Below are 18,909 nucleotides of genomic sequence, written 5' to 3'. Positions count from 1 at the left end.
GTGGGAGAGAAAGTATAGGAACCCGATGAATGTAGTCTCAGGGGTGACAGTTTGGGCCTGGTAATCTCCTCTAGCTTCATTCCTCTTACCTAGCCATGCAAGGCAGTCACCTGGCAGCAGTTCCTGGACACAGCTCAGAGCAATCTGTTTTCCTCCCCTGTCACCTTCCCCATGGGTATGACAACCATGTAGGTTTTATTAATAACATATACTTTGACTGGCCTCTTGCAGACAGAAGTACTGAGTCATGCCGTGGGCATGTCCTCTGTTGTCTGACCTAGGATGCAGTGCAGTGGCTCACCCTATAATCCCAGCACTTTGGGAGGCTGAGGTGGGTGGATCACCTGAGGTCAGTAGTTCGAGACCAGCCTGACCAACATGGTGAAACCCCGTCTCTACTAAAAATACAAAAAAATTAGCCTGGCATGGTGGCAGGCACCTGTAGTCCCAGCTATTCAGGAGGCTGAGGCAGGAGAATCGCTTGAACCTGGGAGGCAGAGGTTGCAGTGAGCCAAGATCATGCCACTGCACACTCCAGCCTTGGCTACAGAGTGAGACTCTGTCTTAAAAAAAAAAAAAAAAAAAAAAATTATAGCATGAGGCCGGGGTGTGGTCGCTCACACCTGTAATCCCAGCACTTTGGGAGGCTAAGGCAGAAGGATCACTTGAGCCCAGGAGTTTGAGACCAGCTTGGGCAACATAATAAAACCCTGACTCCACAAAAAATAACTTAAAAAAAATTAGCTAGGCATGGTGGCACGCACCTGCAGTCCCAGCTACTCTAGAGGCTGAGATGGGAGGATCGCTTGAGTCCAGGAAATTGAGGCTGCAGTAAGCCATGATTGCACCCTGTACTCTAGCATGGGTGACAGAGCGAGACCCTGTCTCAAAAAAAAAAAAAAAAAAAAAAAAGAATTATTGCGTGGACAACTGTCTTAGTCAACTCTGGTCTTCACCACTTTGCACAGGTTTGGACACAGAGAAGGTGACTGTGTTAAAGAAGATGATATCAGCCGGGCGTGGTGGCTCACGCCTGTAATCCCAGCACTTTGGGAGGCCAATGTGGGTGGATTGCCTGAGCTCAGGAGTTCGAGACCATCAGGGCTACATGGTGAAACCCAGTCTCTACTAAAAATACAAAAAAATTAACCAGGTGTGGTGGTGCACGCCTCTAGTCCCAGCTACTTGGGAGGCTGAGGCAGGAGAATTGCTTGAGCCCCAGAGGCGAAGGTTGCAGTGAGCCAAGATCGTGCCACTGCACTCCAGCTTGGGCTACAGAGTGAGACTCCGTCTCAAAAAAAAAAAAAAGGTGATCTGTAAGCCCAGGTACTTAGGTACTTTGGCACTTAGGGAGAGAGGGCCCATTTCAAAACATACTTAGATGGGCAGGGAGCATTTATGCTCCAACTCAGCAGGTTACTGGGACCGGTGGGAGGAACATAGGGTAGGGTACAGTGGCAAGAGTAAAGTATCTTGCCGGGCGCAGTGGCTCACGCCTGTAATCCCAGCACTTTGGGAGGCCGAGACGGGTGGATCACGAGGTCAGGAGATCGAGACCATCCTGGCTAACATGGTGAAACCCCCGTCTCTACTAAAAATACAAAAAAATTAGCCAGGCGTAGTGGCGGGCACCTGTAGTCCCAGCTACTCGGGAGGCTGAGTCAGGAGAATGGCGTGAACCCGGGAGACAGAGCTTGAGCTTGCTTGCAGAGAGCTGAGATGGCACCACTGCACTCCAGCCTGGGCGACAGAGAGAGACTCCATCTCAAAAAAAAAAAAGAATACGGTATCTCAAGAGCTTGCTCAAGTCATTTCTTCAAGCCTAGGTTTCCTTTTCTTTTTTTAAAAATTTTATTTTTATTTATTTATTTATTTTGAGATGGAGTTTCACTCTTGTTGCACAGGCTGGGGTGCAATGGTACGATCTCAGCTCACCGCAACCTCCGCCTCCCAGGTTCGAGAGATTCTCCTGCCTCAGCCTCCTCAGTAGCTGGGATTACAGACATGCACCATCATGCCTGGCTAATTTTTGTATTTTTAGTAGAGACGGGGTTTCTCCATGTTGGTCAGGCTGGGCTCAAACTCCGGCCTCAGGTGATCTGCCCGCCTTGGCCTCCCAAAGTGCTGGGATTACAGGCATGAGCCACTGCACGCGGCCTCCTTTTCTATAAAAGGAGGAAATGATAGTGCTCATCCTAGCAGTCTCATGGGGTTGCTGTGGGAATCAAAAGAGCTATCTTAGCAAATATGTGAGCCACTCTACAAATGTTATCTGTGCCTGCATGGCCTTTGCTGGCTCTGGAAGGCCAATGGCCTTCATTAGCTCCCACAGGAACTTGTAAATGTGTGAATCTATAAGCGTTTAACACTTTCAGAAGTATTTACTGGTGGCCGGGCATGGTGGCTCACGTCTGTAATCCCAGCACTTTGGGAGCCCGAGGCGGGCTGATCACGAGGTCAGGAGATTGAGACCATTCTGGCTAACACAGTGAAACCTCGTCTCTACTAAAAATATAAAAAATTAGCCAGGCGTGGTGGCAGGCGCCTGTAGTCCCAGGTACTCCAGAGGCTGAGGCAGGAGAATGGCGTGAACCCGGGAGGCGGAGCTTATAGTGAGCCGAGATCATGCCACTGCACTCCAGCCTGGGCGACAGAGCGAGACTCCGTCTCAAAAAAAAAAAAAAAAGAAGAAGTGTTTACTGGGTTTTTTTTTTTTTTGAACGGGGTGTCACTCTGTCACCCAGGCTGGGGTGCAGTGGCACAATCATAGCTCACTGTAATCTCAAACTCCTGGGCTCAAGTGATCCTCTCACCTCAGCCTCCCAAGTAACTAGGACTACAAGCACTGCCACCATGCCCAGCTAATTGTTTGTTTGTTTGTTTGTTTTTATAGAGACTTGTAGTGATGGGGCCTCACTGTGTTGCCCAGGCTGGCCTCCCAAAGTCCTGGAATTATAGATGTGAGCTACCATGCCATGCCTTAGTATTTAGGTTTTAAAAAGAGAAAGAGGGCCGGGCATGGTGGCTCATGCCTGTAATCCTAACACTTTTGGAGGCTGAGCTGAGAGGAATGTTTCAGCCCAGGAGTTGGAGACCAGCCTGGGCAACATGATGAGACCCCATCTCTACATTTTAAAAAATTTAAAAATTAAGCCTGAGGTTATGAGTTCAAGACCAGCCTGACCAACATGGAGAAACCCCATCTCTACTAAAAATACAAAATTAGCTGGGCGTGGTGGTGCATGCCTGTAATCCCAGCTACTCGGGAGGCTGAGGCAGGAGAAACGCTTGAACCTGGGAGGCAGAGGTTGCGGTGAGCCGAGATCGTGCCGTTGCACTCAAGCCCAGGCAACAAAAGTGAAACTCTGTTTCAAAAAAAAAATTAAAATTTATCTGGGCATAGTGGCATACACCTATCGTCCCAGCTACTCAGGAGGCTGAGGGAGGAGGATCCCTTGAACCCTGGAGTTCAAGGCTGCAATGAGCTATGTTTGTACCACTGCACTACAGCCTGGGTGACAGAGTGAGACCCTGTCTAAAAAAGAAACAGAGAGAGAGAGAGTAAAATAAGAATCTTAAGACAGATACTTTAATGGTGGGATTTCATGCCCTTTGATACGTCAAAAGCCATCTCTTGGCATCACTCCAGGGAGAAGGTGGCACCCAGAATGCCCTCTAAATCTAACTAGAATTCCAGGAGCTTGAACTCAGACTTCTTCATGCTTTCCACTCCCATCACAAAACTCCATAAGAAAAAAAAAGTCATTCACCTCCAGGTGAGCACCCAACCACTCATAAATTGGATCCTAGTTTAGTTTGGGTCACTTAAGTCTACATGTGGCACAACTAGGGTGTTCCAGGCAGCTGGCAGGTTGATGCCAGTCATTTCCTTCAGTCCCCAAGCCTCAGGCCCAGGAGAGAAGAGGGTGAGGCAGTGCGCTGCTTCTTGGGTTGTCCCGCCCCCAGTCCTCAAGAACTTCTGGACACTTGCCTGCTCCAAACCCCCAGCCACCAAACCCATTTGTATTCCGGGTGGCTGACAGTTCAGCCCCGGTAAGGGTGGCTGGGTGGAAAGAAGAGGAGAAGCAAAGGGGAAAGGCGAGTAAGCCCACTGAGGTCCCCACCACTCCCATCCTAGGGATGGGGCTCCAGGGTCTTTCCTGCTTCTCACTGCCCTCCATAACCATTAACACACCCCACCCCTGCAGGCACACCCAGGGCTGTGAGTCCTGAAGACAGAGGCAGGCATCATTTGGGCAAGAATTCACCCATACAACAGACACGCAGCTCCCCTACACAGCATGTGAATCCACCATGAACAAGTGTCATTGACCAGTGCTAAGAAAGAAGACTTTGGAGGCAGAAGACCTGGTCTCCAGGCCTGGCTCCTCCTCCACTCATTGAGGGCCCTTGGGTAGGTTGCTTAACCGAAGTCTCAGTTCTCTCATCTACAAAACGGGTTGTCATGAACGATGGTGCAGGGTCAGCATGGGACTCCCTTGAGATAATGAATGTGAAGCCTCTGTGAGATGGAAAGCATGACGCAAATATTTCTTTTTTTTTTTTTGAGACGGAGTCTTGCTCTGTGGCCCAGGCTGGAGTGCAGTGGCGTGATCTCGGCTCACTGTAACCTCCATCTCCCGGGTTCATGCCATTTTCCTGACTCAGCCTCCCGAGTAGCTGGGACTACAGGCACCCGCCACCACGCCTGGCTAATTTTTTGTCTCTTCAGTGGAGATGGGGTTTCACTGTGTTAGCCAAGATTGTCTTGATCTCCTGACCTCGTGATCCACCCGCCTCGGCCTCCCGAAGTGCTGGGATTACAGGCGTGAGCCACCATGCCCGGTGACACAAATATTTCTTAAGCTACATGTTCACTAGCTTGACCTATACCTAGGACCTACCATCCCCTGCCACAGACTCCCTACAGCTGACAGGCATCTTGCCAAATGCTTTGAAGACCCCCTTGCAGGGCACAGTACCAGGTGGCAGATCCACACACATTTACACATTGCATACTGTATAAATATAGGTTTTATTAATAATGGGTGAAATCCCACAAATACAACTGGCATCCGTGTGTGATAGGAAGAATCTGTGGCAGGGTGAGAGGAGGTAGACAGGGATGTGTACACGAAAAAGGGGGAAAATGAGCCCTGGGGGAGGGGAAATCAGAAGCAGAATGAGCCTGGACCCACCAGGAAAGCCAGACATGCTCTGAGTGTGTCTGCCACCTGGTGCCCAGGCAGGCTGTTCTGATGCCCAGGGGCCACCTGCTGATAGGAACAGTGGAGGGACATGGACAGGAGCTTGAATGAGCAACAGTGGCTGGGGAAGGGGTAGGGAAGATGCCAGCATGGAGCACAAAAGGAGGGCCATGGGTGGCAGTGGCCAAGGCCAACTTATGCCCGTGCTTGTGCTTATGTTGGTTCCTGAACTCCAGGGATCTAGTGCCCTGTGCCACCCCTGGCTTGGGAGGAGGGAAGACTTGGGGGTAGACACCTGCAGGTTCTGTAGACACCCTGGGCAGCACCAGCCTTATCCTTAGAGTCTCCAACATGGGATCCCCAGGAGGAGGTTGGCACCGTCCTCCCACCAGCACCCGCCACCACCAGCATGCCACCATCACTCTTCCTCTGAGCTGTAGGGGATGGCAAGTGTGTAGAGCTGAGATGGCCTGTTCCCATGTATGTGCCTGTCACTCCGGAGAGGGAGGGAGCATCATGAGACCGTGCATGCGTCAGGGGCAGTGAGAAAGGAGGGCTGGGTTTTCCCCCACTCACCCCCCGGCCAGAGTAAAGTGCATTCTCCAGTTCCAGTGGCAGGTGGGAGAGAAACACAGACATTATTGCACAGGTGCCACCAGGCCCTACCCCCACCAAAGGTGATGGGGAGGGGGACGGGGCATCCCACAGCCCCAGGCCTCTCCAATCCCCAGGATTGGGAGTGGTGATCTAGACAGAAAATCCAGCTTCTGTCCTGGCAGATTGTCCAAGTCAGCCAGGGTCTAGGGGTGGAGAGAAGAGGAGGAGGAGGAGGAGGAAGAGACTTCCAGAGTCCTTCCCTGTCCATTTCAACATCCATAATGGGACTTCCAGGGGACTCCACCAGGGCCCAGCCCTGGAACTCCAACCTTACAGCAGCCCAGTTTACAAACATTTGTGTGGTGGGGACCCCCAGAGGGGGCCACTTTGGTCAGTTGTAAGTGGGGCCCTAGAGAGCCTGGGGCTCCCAGGCAGACAGCAGGAAGGAGGGAGCAGCCTCCCAGTGGTCTTTGCATGCAGCTGTTGGAGAGAGTAGGGAGGAAGCTACAAACCGCATCAACTTGGGAAGACTCCTGGGCATAGTGGGGAGGGCTGGAGCCCCCACTCCCAGAGCCCAGGCTGGGAGCGCAGTCCGACAGCCAGCCTGTGGAGGAGCCAAGGGAGGAGAGGGTAGCCCCGCCAGGAACCAGTGCCCAAGTCTATAAGGTTAAAACAGTCCCAAAGGGCTGGGGCTGGGGGCTTCCTGCTGCAGGGGCTAGGGTACAGGCTGGGGCCAGCCTCTATCTCTCTGACTTGACCCGGTAACGGAGCACAAGGTAGGCCAGCAGCCGCAGGGCTAGGAAGAAGATGCCCAAGACCAGGAAGTCCATGTAGAGCTTGGCATCCTCCACATCCAGCGCTCGGAGGATGCTCTGTGGCTCCCGGAACGGGCAGCGTTCCTCTAAACATGTCAGGTCTCCTCGCTCCATGCCATAGATCGTCAGGATCACGCCCTCAAAGCCATACCTAGGCAGGCAGGGATGTCAGATAGGACACAGCACACAGGGTCCTTGCTCTCTGAGAAAATTGCCAGAGCCCAGCTGCAATGCTCTCATCCCTGGGGTGCAGCCAGGGTGCCCCTGTCCAAAGGATAATGGGGCAGGCAGCAGACTTGGCACAACCCAAGAAGCCCTGGGTATGGACTCCTCCAGGGAGGAGCAGAGGCCAATGAGGAGGGCAGGGGTACTGACCTGACATAGGAGAGATAGGAGCTCCATTGCAGGTAAGTAGGGATGGTCTTGAAGCTGACAAAGAAGCCGGAGAACAAGAGGACAGGGATGGCGGTAACTGGGCCCACAAAAGTGGCCACCTAGAGGGGAGGGGAGGGGGCCAGGCCATCATAGGGGTGACCAGGACAAACCCAGGTTTCCTAGAGCTCCACCCTACCCCTTGCACCAGGCCCTGCTTCCTCCCACAAGAGCTCATCCCACCTTGGGAATTCCCAACTGCCAGCCCTCCCACCTGTAGGGAGTTGGAAGCAGCTCCGATCAGCAGCCCCAAAGATTGGGCCACCAAGGCGGTGGCGGTGGCCAGGGCTGAGAAGAGCAGGAAGCGGCTGGTCTCAGCGGGCTGGCCCGTCATCCAGTACACAATGCTGCAGTACACCACCGGACACACCACCTGGGGAGTGGGCACGGGCTGGGCAGTGGACTTCAAGCCAGGGGCACAGCAGCCAAGACCTCCACTCCACCCAAGCCTGGGCCTCTAGAATACCTATTCCCAGGGTGCCCATCCTGCCTCCACACTCTTGTTCAAGCTGTCCCCCAGATTGACACACGTCCCCTTTCTCCCTGGCCATATGACTGTCACTTATCTCATCTCACGTCTTCCGATGGGTCCACCCTGACTGCTTCAGGCACGGTGACTTTTCCCTTCCCTGAGCACCTAAAGTCCTTCCCACCTGGACCAGCTTATTCATCATATTGTTAATTAATTAACTCTCCATAGGAGAGCCATTTTGTTCCCCCATGAGCTACCAGCTCCTAGGGGGCAGGGTCTGAGCCTACTAAGTACAGTCATCCACTACTCAAGGGTATCCAACCAAGAGCCAACCAAAGCCCAAAGGTCCAGCTTGTGCTCTTCTTATTAAGCCAAGCATCCTGTTACGGTGTCCACCCTGAGGAAGGGGCACCTTTTTCTAATTTGCACAGATGTGTCCTATGGATTGCTGGTGGCCCTGATGCTTGGAACAGGGTGGTATTGGCGGTGACAACAACCAGCTAACATTTCTTGGGCACTTTGTATGTGCCAAGCACTATTCTAAGTACTTTATATACATTAACTCATTCAATTCTAACAATCCTGAGGTAGATACTATTGTCATTCCATTTTTTAGATGGGGACATTTTAGCAAAGAGAGTGATTTGCCCAAGATCTTGCAGGTAGCAAGTGGCAATAAGAGCCAGAGAGTACACCATTTTCTACCGCCCCTAATAAGAGTTACAGAGTCATTTGTAGGGTTATTTCCCCCAGTAGCTGGGACTACAGGTGCACAACACCACGCCTGGCTAATTTTTGTATTTTTAGTAGAGATGGGATTTCGCCATGTTGCCCAGGCTGGTCTCAAACTCCTGAGCTCAAGTGATCCTCCAGTCTTGGCCTCCCAAAGTGCTGGGATTACAGGCGCAAGCCACCGCGCCCGGCCCTATAGGGTTATTTTCATCATTTTCTGTTTGTTGTCAGTTGTCCTCACTAAAACATAAGTTCCACGTGGTCAAGACTACATCAGTCTGGTTCATTGCTATATCCCTAGGGCCTGGTACAGAGCCTCGGCTATGACAGGTACTCACCATCTATTTGCTAAGTGAGTAGAAGGACAGCAAAGGAAGGAAAGTGACAAGTTTGAGGGAGGCAAGAAAGCAAGGATAGAAGGAGCAAGACAAGATGGAGGCAGCAGGCAGGTGAGGAAGAGGCCCACCTGAAAGGGCACGTCAGCCATGGTCTTGGCCAGGTAATACGCTTTGAGGCTGTACCAGTAGTTGAGGTGCTCCCTCATGAAGACTGCCATCTCTAAGGGGACTGAGGACACAGGCTGCTTAGGCACACCCGGCCGACACCCTGGCCCCTGCCCCAAGCCCCAGCACCCACGCCCTTGCCCCATGCCCAGGGCAGCTCAGCTCACAGGTGAGCACAGTTGGCATGAGGGCGGCGAACATGAGGAACAGCATGGAGAAGAAGAGGCAGCCGGTGTTGTTGAAGACCTTGCTGGCATCGTCGCCAATATGCAGGTAGAGGAGGCCGATGAGCACGCCAATAACCACGTGGGACATGAACCGTAGGTGGGTCAGGACCTTGGGAGGGGTCATCACCAGGAGAGGGATGTGTTACAGGCCAGGGCAAGCCTCAGAGTAAGCCTGGAGTAGGAACTCGGAGCTGCCCTCACAGGCACAGAGACCCACAGGCACATTGCAGGGCTGTGAGGGAGGGTCCCCATTCCCATCTCAGCTGCTGGGATCCTACAGCCCAAAAAGTCAGGCCTGTGCCAACCTCCTCTCCCCCAGCCTGACGCCTCACCGTGTCCCTGAGGATGGACAGGAAGGTCCTCTTGAAGAGGATGCAGAACTGTGTGAGGGTGCTGGTAGCAAAGGTGTGGCTTTCAATGGGATCCACTTCCTGGGAAGAAGAAATTGGATCGGGATCAGGTGAGCCTACCCCATTCACCCACAGAACACCCAGCTCAGTGAATGAAAAACCTCAGAGCTCTTCCCCAGGGCAGGGGTCCTCCAAGTCTACAGAGAATCTTCCACCATTAAGTTGTGTCCCTGAAAGCTAGGCTTAGGGGTATGAATCAGAGCGAGATTCAGACACAAAGAGGGGGCAAAAACTTGGGAGGGAGGAGATGGAAAGAAAGTAATGGACACCTGTGGTGGCTAATAATAGATTGGTTACTTTTTTAATCCATCAAAACACATGAACTCTAAGGGTATAATTCCTTTTTTGTTTTGGTTTGGTTTTTTTTTTTTTTTTTTTTTTTGAGATGGAGTCTCACTCTGTCGCCCAGTCTGGAGTGCAGTGGTGCAATCTCAGCTCACTGCAAGCTCCGCCTCCCTGGTTCACACCATTCTCCTGCGTCAGCCTCCCGAGGAGCTGGGACTACAGGCTCCTGCCACCACGCCTGGCTAATTTTTGTATTTTTAGTAGAGATGGGGTTTCACCATGTTAGCCAGGATGGTCTCCATCTCCTGACCCACCCACCTCGGCCTCCCAAAGTGCTGGGATTACAGGCGTGAGCCACTGCATCCAGCCGGGTATAATTCCTTTATGCCACCAATTTTACAGTAATGTTATTTAATAATGATGATAATGACAACAATAACAACAAAAACTAACCAATCTGGTTTTCAGGGGTTATAGTGTCTCATTTAAGGAAGAGAACTAGCACTGGGCAGACACCTGCTGTACCAGCTACAGTGCTAAGAGCTTTATGTGATTATCTAATTAGTCCTCCCAATCATCCTGTGAGGTAAGTATCATCATCTCTAAGTTAGAGAGAACAGTAAGCCACACTGGCCACTAAGCTGGGGACCATGTTGATCTTGCTTACCAGATGGGCACTATGCCAGGACCAAGGACAGCACACTGTAGCTGCTCAACAAGAACTTGCTGAATGAATAAGTCAATGAGGAAACTGGAGCTCAAGGAGGTTAAATAATGTGCCTAAGGTCACAGTGCTGTTCATAGTAGGTTGATTCCAAGTCCTAGGTTCTTCCCAGCAACCAATGGTTGCGATGCCTCCGGGGAACAGCCTCTTTGGCAGGGCCACTGTCCATGGTCCAGTCTCCCCTCCCCAACTATGCCCTCTCCACCTCTACTCACCGGAGGACAAGGGGGGCAGGGGGCAGGGACCTCGTTCTTCTCAGGGCTGCTCTTCTTCTCAGCCATGGCGCACAGCCCATTTTGCACAGCCCTGAACAACATGGGGTTCAGGTCTCCATACTCGCCAGAGGCCACCTCGATGACTGGGGACACAGAGTGGAGAGCTCAGTTTAGATTCATACTCACTTCCCAAGGGCAAGTCAGTCCCGCCCTGGGTGTGTGGGGAAGGCAGACAACGGTGAGATCTCTACCCCTAGAAGGCCTGAGTGCAAGACCAGAGCCCCCAGTTTCGGCCCACTGCTGTTTCCCAGCCCCTACCAACAGACTGCCACTCACTGAAGTCAGCCGGGTTGTGGTAGGTGGGGCAATGCAAGCCGAGTCCCTTTAGATAGGGGATCAGGTTGGTGACCACGCCTTTGAAGATGCACTGACCCTGGCTCAGGATGTAGAGCTGCAGCAGAAAGAGAAGGGTAAGGAAGGAACAGCGGGCCAGGCACCCCTACTGACCCCCTTCCATCCCTCCATCTCAGGCCAATCCTCCTTGAGGCCTGGAAACACTCACCTTGTCAAACATCTCAAAGAGCTTGGCACTGGGCTGGTGGATGGTGCAGATGATGGTGCGGCCCCCCTGTGCCAGGGACTTCATGAGGGACACCACTTGGAAACAAGAGGCGCTATCCAGACCACTGTCCAGAGAGAGGCCACCGGGGGCCACGTGAGGTGGGTGAGGCCAAAAGAAGGGAGTGTCTGGGGCGGGGCAGCTGCTGTGAAGGGGATGAAGCTGGCAGGAAGACGGCACTCTGGCCGCATCTGTATCCTTTATGGTTCAGGCACTTGGAGGGATACCCAGAAGCCAAGAGCACTGTTCAGTTTAATAAGCATATATTGAGGACCTGTTGTATGCCAGGCACTGGGATTACAATGATGCATAAATAAGACATAGACTCTGGTCTGGAAGGAGAGAGAGACAAGCACACAGATGATTTTGGGTAATGTGGAAAGTGCTGTAGCAACACTGGGTGAAAGAGGGGGTGGATTCAGCTCAGCTGTAGCAGGTGTTGGAGGGTAGTCAGAGAAGGTTCATGAGTGAGCCCAAGAGTAAGAGCTAAGCAGGTGAAGGGGAGAGGGGAGGCACAGTGGTGAAGGGCATTCCAGCAGAAGACACAGCATGGGCAAAGCTTAGAGGCATGAAACACGTGGCTTGACCAGGGAATTATAAGCAACTCAGTATTATTAGAGCATAAAGTACATGACATGAGGCTGGAGAAGTAGGTTCAGACCAGGCCCTTGTAAGTCACCTGACTTTATTTCGAGGACAAGTTGGAAAGGAAACACGGCATGTTTTAAGCAGGGGAGTGAGCACTGCAGACTTGTCTTTAGAAAGTTCACTCTGGCCGGGCACGGTGGCTTACGCCTATAATCCCAACACTTTGGGAGGCCAAGGCGGGTGGATCACGAGGTCAGAAGTTCAAGACCAGCCTGACCAACATGGTGAAACCCCGTCTCTATTAAAAATACAAAAATTAGCCGGGCATGGTGTTATGCGCCTGTAATTCCAGCTACTCGAGAGGCTGAGGGAGGAGAATCGCTTGAACCAGGGAGTCAGAGGTTGCAGTGAGCCGAGATCGTGCCACTGCACTCCAGCCTGGGTGACAGAGCGAGACTCCATCTTAAAAAAATAAAAGAAAGTTCACTCTAGCTGCAGTTTGGAGAAATGATTGACTGGGAGACACCGGAGACAAGCAGATAAGAATCTGTTGCTGTCCTGAACTTAACATCAACATTAGAGATGGGGCAGGGCAAATCTGAGAGATATCAAAAGGAGGCAGAATCAACAGGACTTGGTGACTGATGGCTGAGGGTGACTGGAGACGGAGGTGTCAATCAAGGAGGACATCTAGATCTCTGCCCGGGCGAAGGATGGGGCCGCTCACAGCAACAGAATTGGCAAGGGTGGAGATGAGGAAGAATCCCTTATCTTGGCCCCAGGAGGCTGTGAACAGAGGCTCTGGATCATGGAGAAGATGCAGGCTCCAGCCCTGGCTCAGGGCCGAGAGGAGAGGGGTATCCTGGTGGGAAAGGGTGGAGAGAACTACCTGGTGGGCTCATCAAAGAACATGACAGGCGGGTTGTTGACCAGCTCCAGGGCGATGGCCAGACGCTTCCTCTGCCCGCCAGAGAGCAGGGCTGTCCTCGTGTGGGAGCACGACATCAGGCCCAGTGCCGTCAGGATCTCTGTCACCTGGCCCCACCCCACCCATGCCAGGTCAGCTTCGGAGTCTCTGCTTCCCCCAGGCACCACCCCAGCTTCAAAAAGCATTTCCCTTAAGTCCATTGTCTCGGCCTAGGCCACCACTCTCCCACCCCCAGCTGGGGGCCTTGAGCTCAGCAACACCACAAAAGGGAGTGGTCCCACTGCCTCCCTTCCCAACTCACCAGCTCCTTCTTCACCTCCTGCTTCTCACTCAGCTTCAGGTTAGCAGAGACCTGGGGCCCAGAGAGTAAGTGAGAAAAGTATGTGTGGGAGGGAGCTCTGCCTTGAACCCTCTGCCAATGGTGAAGGTGGCAACAGCAGGCAGAAGGGGTTGCTGGGAGGAGGGGTAACTATCCAGCCCTCACCATCATGGCTTCCAACACCGTGAGGTGTGGCAGCAGCATGTCATCTTGCATGATGTAGCAGGACATCTTGCGGAAGGTCCTCAGTTCCCGTGGCCTTCCATTAACCAGGATCTGCCCCTTCATTCCAGACTCCCTGCAGGGATGTGGGTTGAGGATGGGGGTCAATGCCATTTCAGAATACTTTCTATGTTCCCCAAGGGATACTTCTTCCTGAGTCCTGCCTCCATTCCACCCCGGTCTCGTCCTTACCTGTATCCTGCCAAGATGTTCATGAATGTAGACTTGCCAGCCCCTGAGGGGCCCATGATGCCAATCAGCTCCCGGCGGCAGAATTTACCTGAGAGGCACTTGAGAAGGGTCTTATAACCTGCAGTGAGGTGGGGAGGAATTTTTGGTCAGGCTGCAGTGAACAGAGGTACCCCCAAAATTCTTAGGAGCCATGGCTATCAGTGAAATAGGTAGTCCCTACTCAGTGTGACTGGGTTAGGATGGAGGGACAACCCTTTTATCCCCGGCAAGAACCCATCCCTCTCATCCCGTCCCCTTAGAAACGACCACCACTAATATCAAAGTACCAGAGGCAACAATCCTCTTCTGAAAGGCATGGGAAAATCCACACATCTCATGGATGGGAGTGGAGAGGGGATCAAAGCTATAGAAGACCCTGGTCGTCTTCTGTAATCACAGTGGTCACTGTCTCACCCCCTCCAGGAAAACTCCCACTACTACAGCCGGAGCTGGCTGCCTATCCCCTGTGTTTCCATAGCACCTTTCCTATGCCAGCATGTCTGTTACTTGATGTGCCTGTCACTTGCCCCGCTCTCCCAGCCTCTTAGTCAGTGAGCTCCTTGGGGGCAGTTCTCACTCATCTTGGTAATCTCAGCAGACTGTCTGGCCTGTAGTAGACGTTCAGTAAGTGTCTGTTCCATGAGCGTGAGTTCTCAGAGCTTTTCCCTAATTCAGAAAAAGCCTTCTTCTTTGCGCTCTCTCTGCCTGCCAGGCTTGTCTCTCTAGCCCCTACATGGCCCAGTAAAATCTCACCTTTCATTCATTCATTGGAAGGCAGCATATGCATTTAGAGCATGGTTTGGAGTCAGGTGGATCTGGGTTCAAATTCTGGCTCCACACTTACCAGCTGTGTGACCTCGGGCAAGTTGCTTAACCTCTCTGAGCTCCAGGTCCCTCATCTGTAAAATGAGGATGATAGTACCTATCTCATAGGGTTGTTGTAAAGATTCAATGAGATAATATATGTAAAACACATGACACAGTGCTTGGCACATAGAATGCATTCAAAAGTGACATTTTACTATTAATTCTACTTGATAAATGCTTATTGATATCTACTATATACCAAGCTCTGTACCAAACACTGGATAAAAATTGAGGAAGACACAGTTTTTATATTCAAGAAGGTCATAGTCTAAGTAAGATAGAAAAACAAAAAAATCTATGAAGAAAAATAAAATTAGGGTTATAACAGAAGTACAAAAAATGTGCTGTGAGAATGCAAAAAATGGAATTGACGTGAGTCGGGGGAAAAGGGGAAAATCAAGACTGGCCTCATGGAAGAGGTGGCATTTGAGCTAAGCCTTGAAGGATGAGCAGGATTCTAAAAGGCAAAAGGAAAGCAGAGGCCTTCTAGGCTTTGGGAGGAAAAGCTCTGTGATATAAAAGTATGTTTATATACACTCACAATCCAAGGAACAGAGGGCAGAGCCTACATGGAGTGACCTGGTGAGACATGGAAGTGGAGGGGAAGGATGAAGCCACCAAGGAGGGCCTTGCCTGCGATGCTGGCAGACCTGCCTCATAGGTGAGGACATGCCAATCCCTTACCTAGCACCTTGCTCATTGCTGCCCCCTCTAACCCCCACAGAGCCCAAGTCCCTCCCCACTCCACCTCCTTAGTGTCCTTAGTGGAGACAGTGAAGGGATGGCATATCTAACCCTCCCTCCACGACACCCAGGACTGTGTTCTGGGCCCGGCTGTCCCTCTGGATGCTTCCCGTCAGAAGGGGGAGCAGCTCCTGCCCGCTGCCAGGTCCTGATCACAGCAACTGCCTGGATGGTACCCATGGTTTACAAAGCTTCAACTGTTTCTCTAACAACATGGGTGAGGCAACTGGGGCCCAGAGACATCTAGTGACTCACCCAGGGTCACACAGCAAGTTCTTTCCTGGGAGAGGGAAGCCGTGGGCTCTAGCCCTCTGCCTCAGTCCTTCTCACCATCAATCAGAGACATTTGGTGGCGCACTCCAGCATATGCCTTTCAGAGCCACTCACGGGAAGTGATCTCTTGCAGGAGAAGAAACTGGCAACGACGAACCTTCCCCTCAATTAATTACAGTAGCTGGTTGAACACTGATGCCTAACACAAAAATCATCTTACATTTGCCTCTCACAGATACCGTCTCAGCTGAGCTTCACGCAAGTCTGTGTATTCTTATCATCCCTGTTTACAGATGAGAAAAGCAAGGCCAAGAGCGGGTAGGCAGCCTGCCCAAGGTCACATAGCTTATAAGTGACTAGGAACCCATGTCCCACAACTGCTCAGCACAGAAGAGGCCAGCCAGGCCCTTGGGCTGGAGAAACACTGGTATTCTAGTTCTGCCGCCGTCAGTAGCTCTCTTTGCAATTTTGTCAAGTCACTTAATCTTTAAGGCCTCTGACTCCTCATCTATAAGGGAAGGATAGTAACATCTATTCCCAAGGACTTATAGGGTTATTACTAATGTTAAGTGAGATTATTAAAAATAATTAAAAGGAAGCTGTTTTGAAAAAATAAGAAATGCTATACATAATTAGGGGAGATGATAACAAATCCTTACTTGGGAAAGGTAGAACTCTCCCTCTCTCCATCCCCCTTGCTTTCTTTCCTTTCTGCCTACCCTTAATTGCTTTCTGTCCTCTAGAGAAGGGGAGAGGGATTGAATGGAAAACAAGTCATCGAGGGGAGGGCAGGGGGCAGAGAAAGGGATAACGGATGAAAGAAATGGCAAAATGGCCAGTAGAGCAGAATGAGGCTGGCAAGGTCAAAAGGAGGGAAGGGCCAGGTGAGGGATATCAATCTGTGGCTGGCGCATGGAAGCAACTGGAGAGCTGGCCCGTCTAGACACATTTTTAAAAAAATCTTAGTTTCTTAAAATTATAAGGAAATGAGAGGGCTAAGGAAAGAACAACTGCCTCATCATTTTGCCCAGAGCTGGTCTCAGGACCGAAAGAGGTTGCTTAGGGACAGGGCCCACTGGGCAGGAAGCCCAGATGCCTCAGTTTCCATTGGTTCAGCCATGTGACCTTTTGGTCACTCATGGGAGTGAGGGTTTGGAGAGTGCAGAGGCAGATCATGCTCAGCCCTGCTCTGAAGCACCCCAAACCTATTTGTTAAACCTCAGAGAACAATGTCCCAGCCCCACCCCTGGCCCACACCCAGGCTCTGGGAAACAGCCTCAGCTTCCCTACTAGCAGCTAAAGCTGTTCAGGGTAGGGGCTGCAGGGGCTAGTCAGAGTTCAGGGGAACCTGTCCTCATGGGCGGGAAGGGGGAGGTGATGGGACTGCTGTACAGGGAAGAGAGAGAAAGGAACAATGCGTGGAGAGCTGGGAAATCGGGCTTCTGGTCTCAGCTCTACCACTTACTAGCTGTATGACATTGGTCAAGTTACTCAACTTCCCTGGGTCTCAGTTTCCTTATTAGTAACATGGAGATGACATCTATCCTGCCAAACCGCCACCTTCCCTGCTTCTGAGCACTGTGGTAAGAACGGAATAAGATGACAGGAATGAGAACGTCTTTATAATTAGGTCCAAGGGTATTGCTCAACCCTGCAGACACAGCCCCCTACTTTTTCATACCAGCCCTCACAGGTAGGAATCCTCCATAAACAAAAGAAGGAAAACTTATCAAGGACCACTCAAGGACCAGAGGTCACGGGATCTCTTTAGAAGATAAAGCTTCAATAACCAATTGCACCTAGCATCCCATGGTGCTCACAGGTGTGGGGGGCGTAGATCCTGACACCCCAACAGTGCACAGTGAGCAGGGGGCTGGGGCCCAGATTTTAGTGTTTCCACAGAGCCCACTGGTGCAGGACTTTCCAAACATGGGACACCCAGGCCTCATGCTTCTGGAGAGGCAACTCAGAGAGGGCCCACGGACTCCCCCTACCAGTCTGTTCCCTACCCCTTTTGCGCCAGCAGGGCCCCTCCCGCACGGAATAGGACAGCTCCACGAACTCGATGTCCACTGCTGAGCGCTTGGGTAGGTGGGAGAAGCGCTGGGCTTCAGTGATGTGGTTCTCCACCTTCTTCAGGTGCGTGGTCAGCACAGGGGGTTCCGCCCCGTCCTCCAGCGTCACGGCCATGGCCACAGCCCCCGGCCCTAGTCCACAGCCCACGGCCTCCAGCGCCTTCTCCGCCATCACGCCGCCGGCCTGCAGGGAGAGGGCCTGCTCAGTTTGGGGCAGACCACCGAGCCCCGCTCAAAGTTCCCTGGCGTTCTAATGCTTCCCCCGCCCCCACTCACCACCTCCTTCTCGGGGCAGATCCGCGACTGTTAGCCCCGCACTCTGCCCCCGCCCCCCACTCCCCGCACGGAGACGCTCAGTCCCGGGCAGCCCAGCTCCAGCCTGACCCCAGCCCGTCCCCTTGAAGCCCTCAATCGCTCCTTCCTCCCCGCGGCTTCTCTAATCTCCTTACCCCGCAGGCCAGCAGCCCCTGGGGACTGAAGGAATAGGGGGCGGGGGAGAAGAGGCAGCCGGCGGAGGCTGCCCGCTAGGAGGTCGGGGTAGCAGGGTGAGTGCAGGGCGGACCAGGGGAAGGCGGAGAGGAGGCTTCAGGCCTCCGGCTGCGTCCCACTCCCCATCCCTTGGCGCGACGCCCAGGCCGGCCCCTCCCGCCGGCACCCCCGGGCCCGCGTGCCCCGGGCTGTCCCCAAAGCCAGGCGCACCACCCGGACTCAAAACTAAGCGCCCCACAGCGGCTCAAGCCCCCGCCCCATCTCCCGCGTGCCTAGTCACCTTGACGCGCCCCCGGGCCGGTGCGGGGCCGGGATGCTCAGCGCTGCCACGGACCGGGGACGGAGAGCCGGGGCTCCCCTTACCTGCCTCGGGCTGCGGCACCCGCGTCCCGGCTCCCGGTCCCGGCGGCCCGGGCCGGGGCGGGGCCGGGGCGGGGCAGGCGAGGCAGGAGGGCCGGCCCTCGGCTCGGAGGAGATGGCAAGGATGGTGAGAGGCGGTTGGGGTCGCACCCCGACTCTGCTGGGCTGTGCACACCCGCTTCCCAGAGCCTGGTCCCGGACGCTGTGTCCTCCGAGCCCGCGGGGCGACTGCGCTCTCCTACCAGCTACTGCTCGCCGGTCCCGCCGTTCTTAAAGGGCCCGCGCCGCCCGGCAGCCTGCGGGGGGCGAGGACGGCAAAGGAGAAAGCAGCGCTTGCGGCACGGGGGCCGGAGGAGGTGCAGAGGTGAACTCAGGACTGGGGGTTGATGGCAAAGGGCCGACCTGGAGGCAGTGAGGAAAGGAGAGCTGGAGTCACTCCGTGGGGACAAGTCCCTGGAAGTCAGATTAGGCAATGATGTTGGGGGTGGGGGAAAGTGGAGGGATTGTAAAGGTGTCAGTCTATCTTCACGCACGATACCAGCCCCCCAACAATTTCCCTCAGTTCCAGCCCATGA

The 18,909-nt window shown here is 53.1% G+C and overlaps 1 protein-coding gene across 4 annotated transcripts; it reads right to left on the bottom strand.

Moving 5' to 3' along the window:
- Positions 1-5,017: 5,017 nt before the first annotated feature.
- Positions 5,018-18,562, bottom strand: ABCG4 (ATP binding cassette subfamily G member 4). Of its 4 annotated transcripts, none has more exons than XM_054438486.2 (15): positions 18,255-18,562; positions 17,420-17,669; positions 13,488-13,605; positions 13,239-13,371; positions 13,056-13,106; positions 12,716-12,861; positions 11,182-11,305; positions 10,956-11,070; positions 10,620-10,762; positions 9,318-9,416; positions 8,926-9,094; positions 8,722-8,822; positions 7,266-7,424; positions 6,995-7,113; positions 5,018-6,770 (listed from the first exon to the last, which is right to left on the bottom strand). In XM_054438486.2, the coding sequence occupies exons 2-15, from the start codon at positions 17,655-17,657 to the stop codon at positions 6,545-6,547; spliced, it is 1,941 nt and encodes a 646-aa protein (XP_054294461.1). In that variant the 5' UTR covers positions 17,658-17,669; positions 18,255-18,562; the 3' UTR covers positions 5,018-6,544. The 4 variants fall into 4 exon arrangements, with proteins under 4 accessions (XP_054294461.1, XP_054294458.1, XP_054294460.1 ...); XM_054438483.2 differs by lacking the exon at positions 18,255-18,562 and adding an exon at positions 17,935-18,138; XM_054438485.2 differs by lacking the exon at positions 18,255-18,562 and adding an exon at positions 14,371-14,425 and having other exon boundaries at positions 5,025-6,770; positions 17,420-17,532.
- Positions 18,563-18,909: the final 347 nt, after the last annotated feature.

Source organism: Pongo pygmaeus, chromosome 9 (genome assembly GCF_028885625.2).
Source record: "Pongo pygmaeus isolate AG05252 chromosome 9, NHGRI_mPonPyg2-v2.0_pri, whole genome shotgun sequence".
Lineage (NCBI taxonomy): Eukaryota > Metazoa > Chordata > Mammalia > Primates > Hominidae > Pongo > Pongo pygmaeus.
Note: the sequence above shows the minus strand (reverse complement) of the source record. Positions and strands in the feature narration are given on the sequence as shown.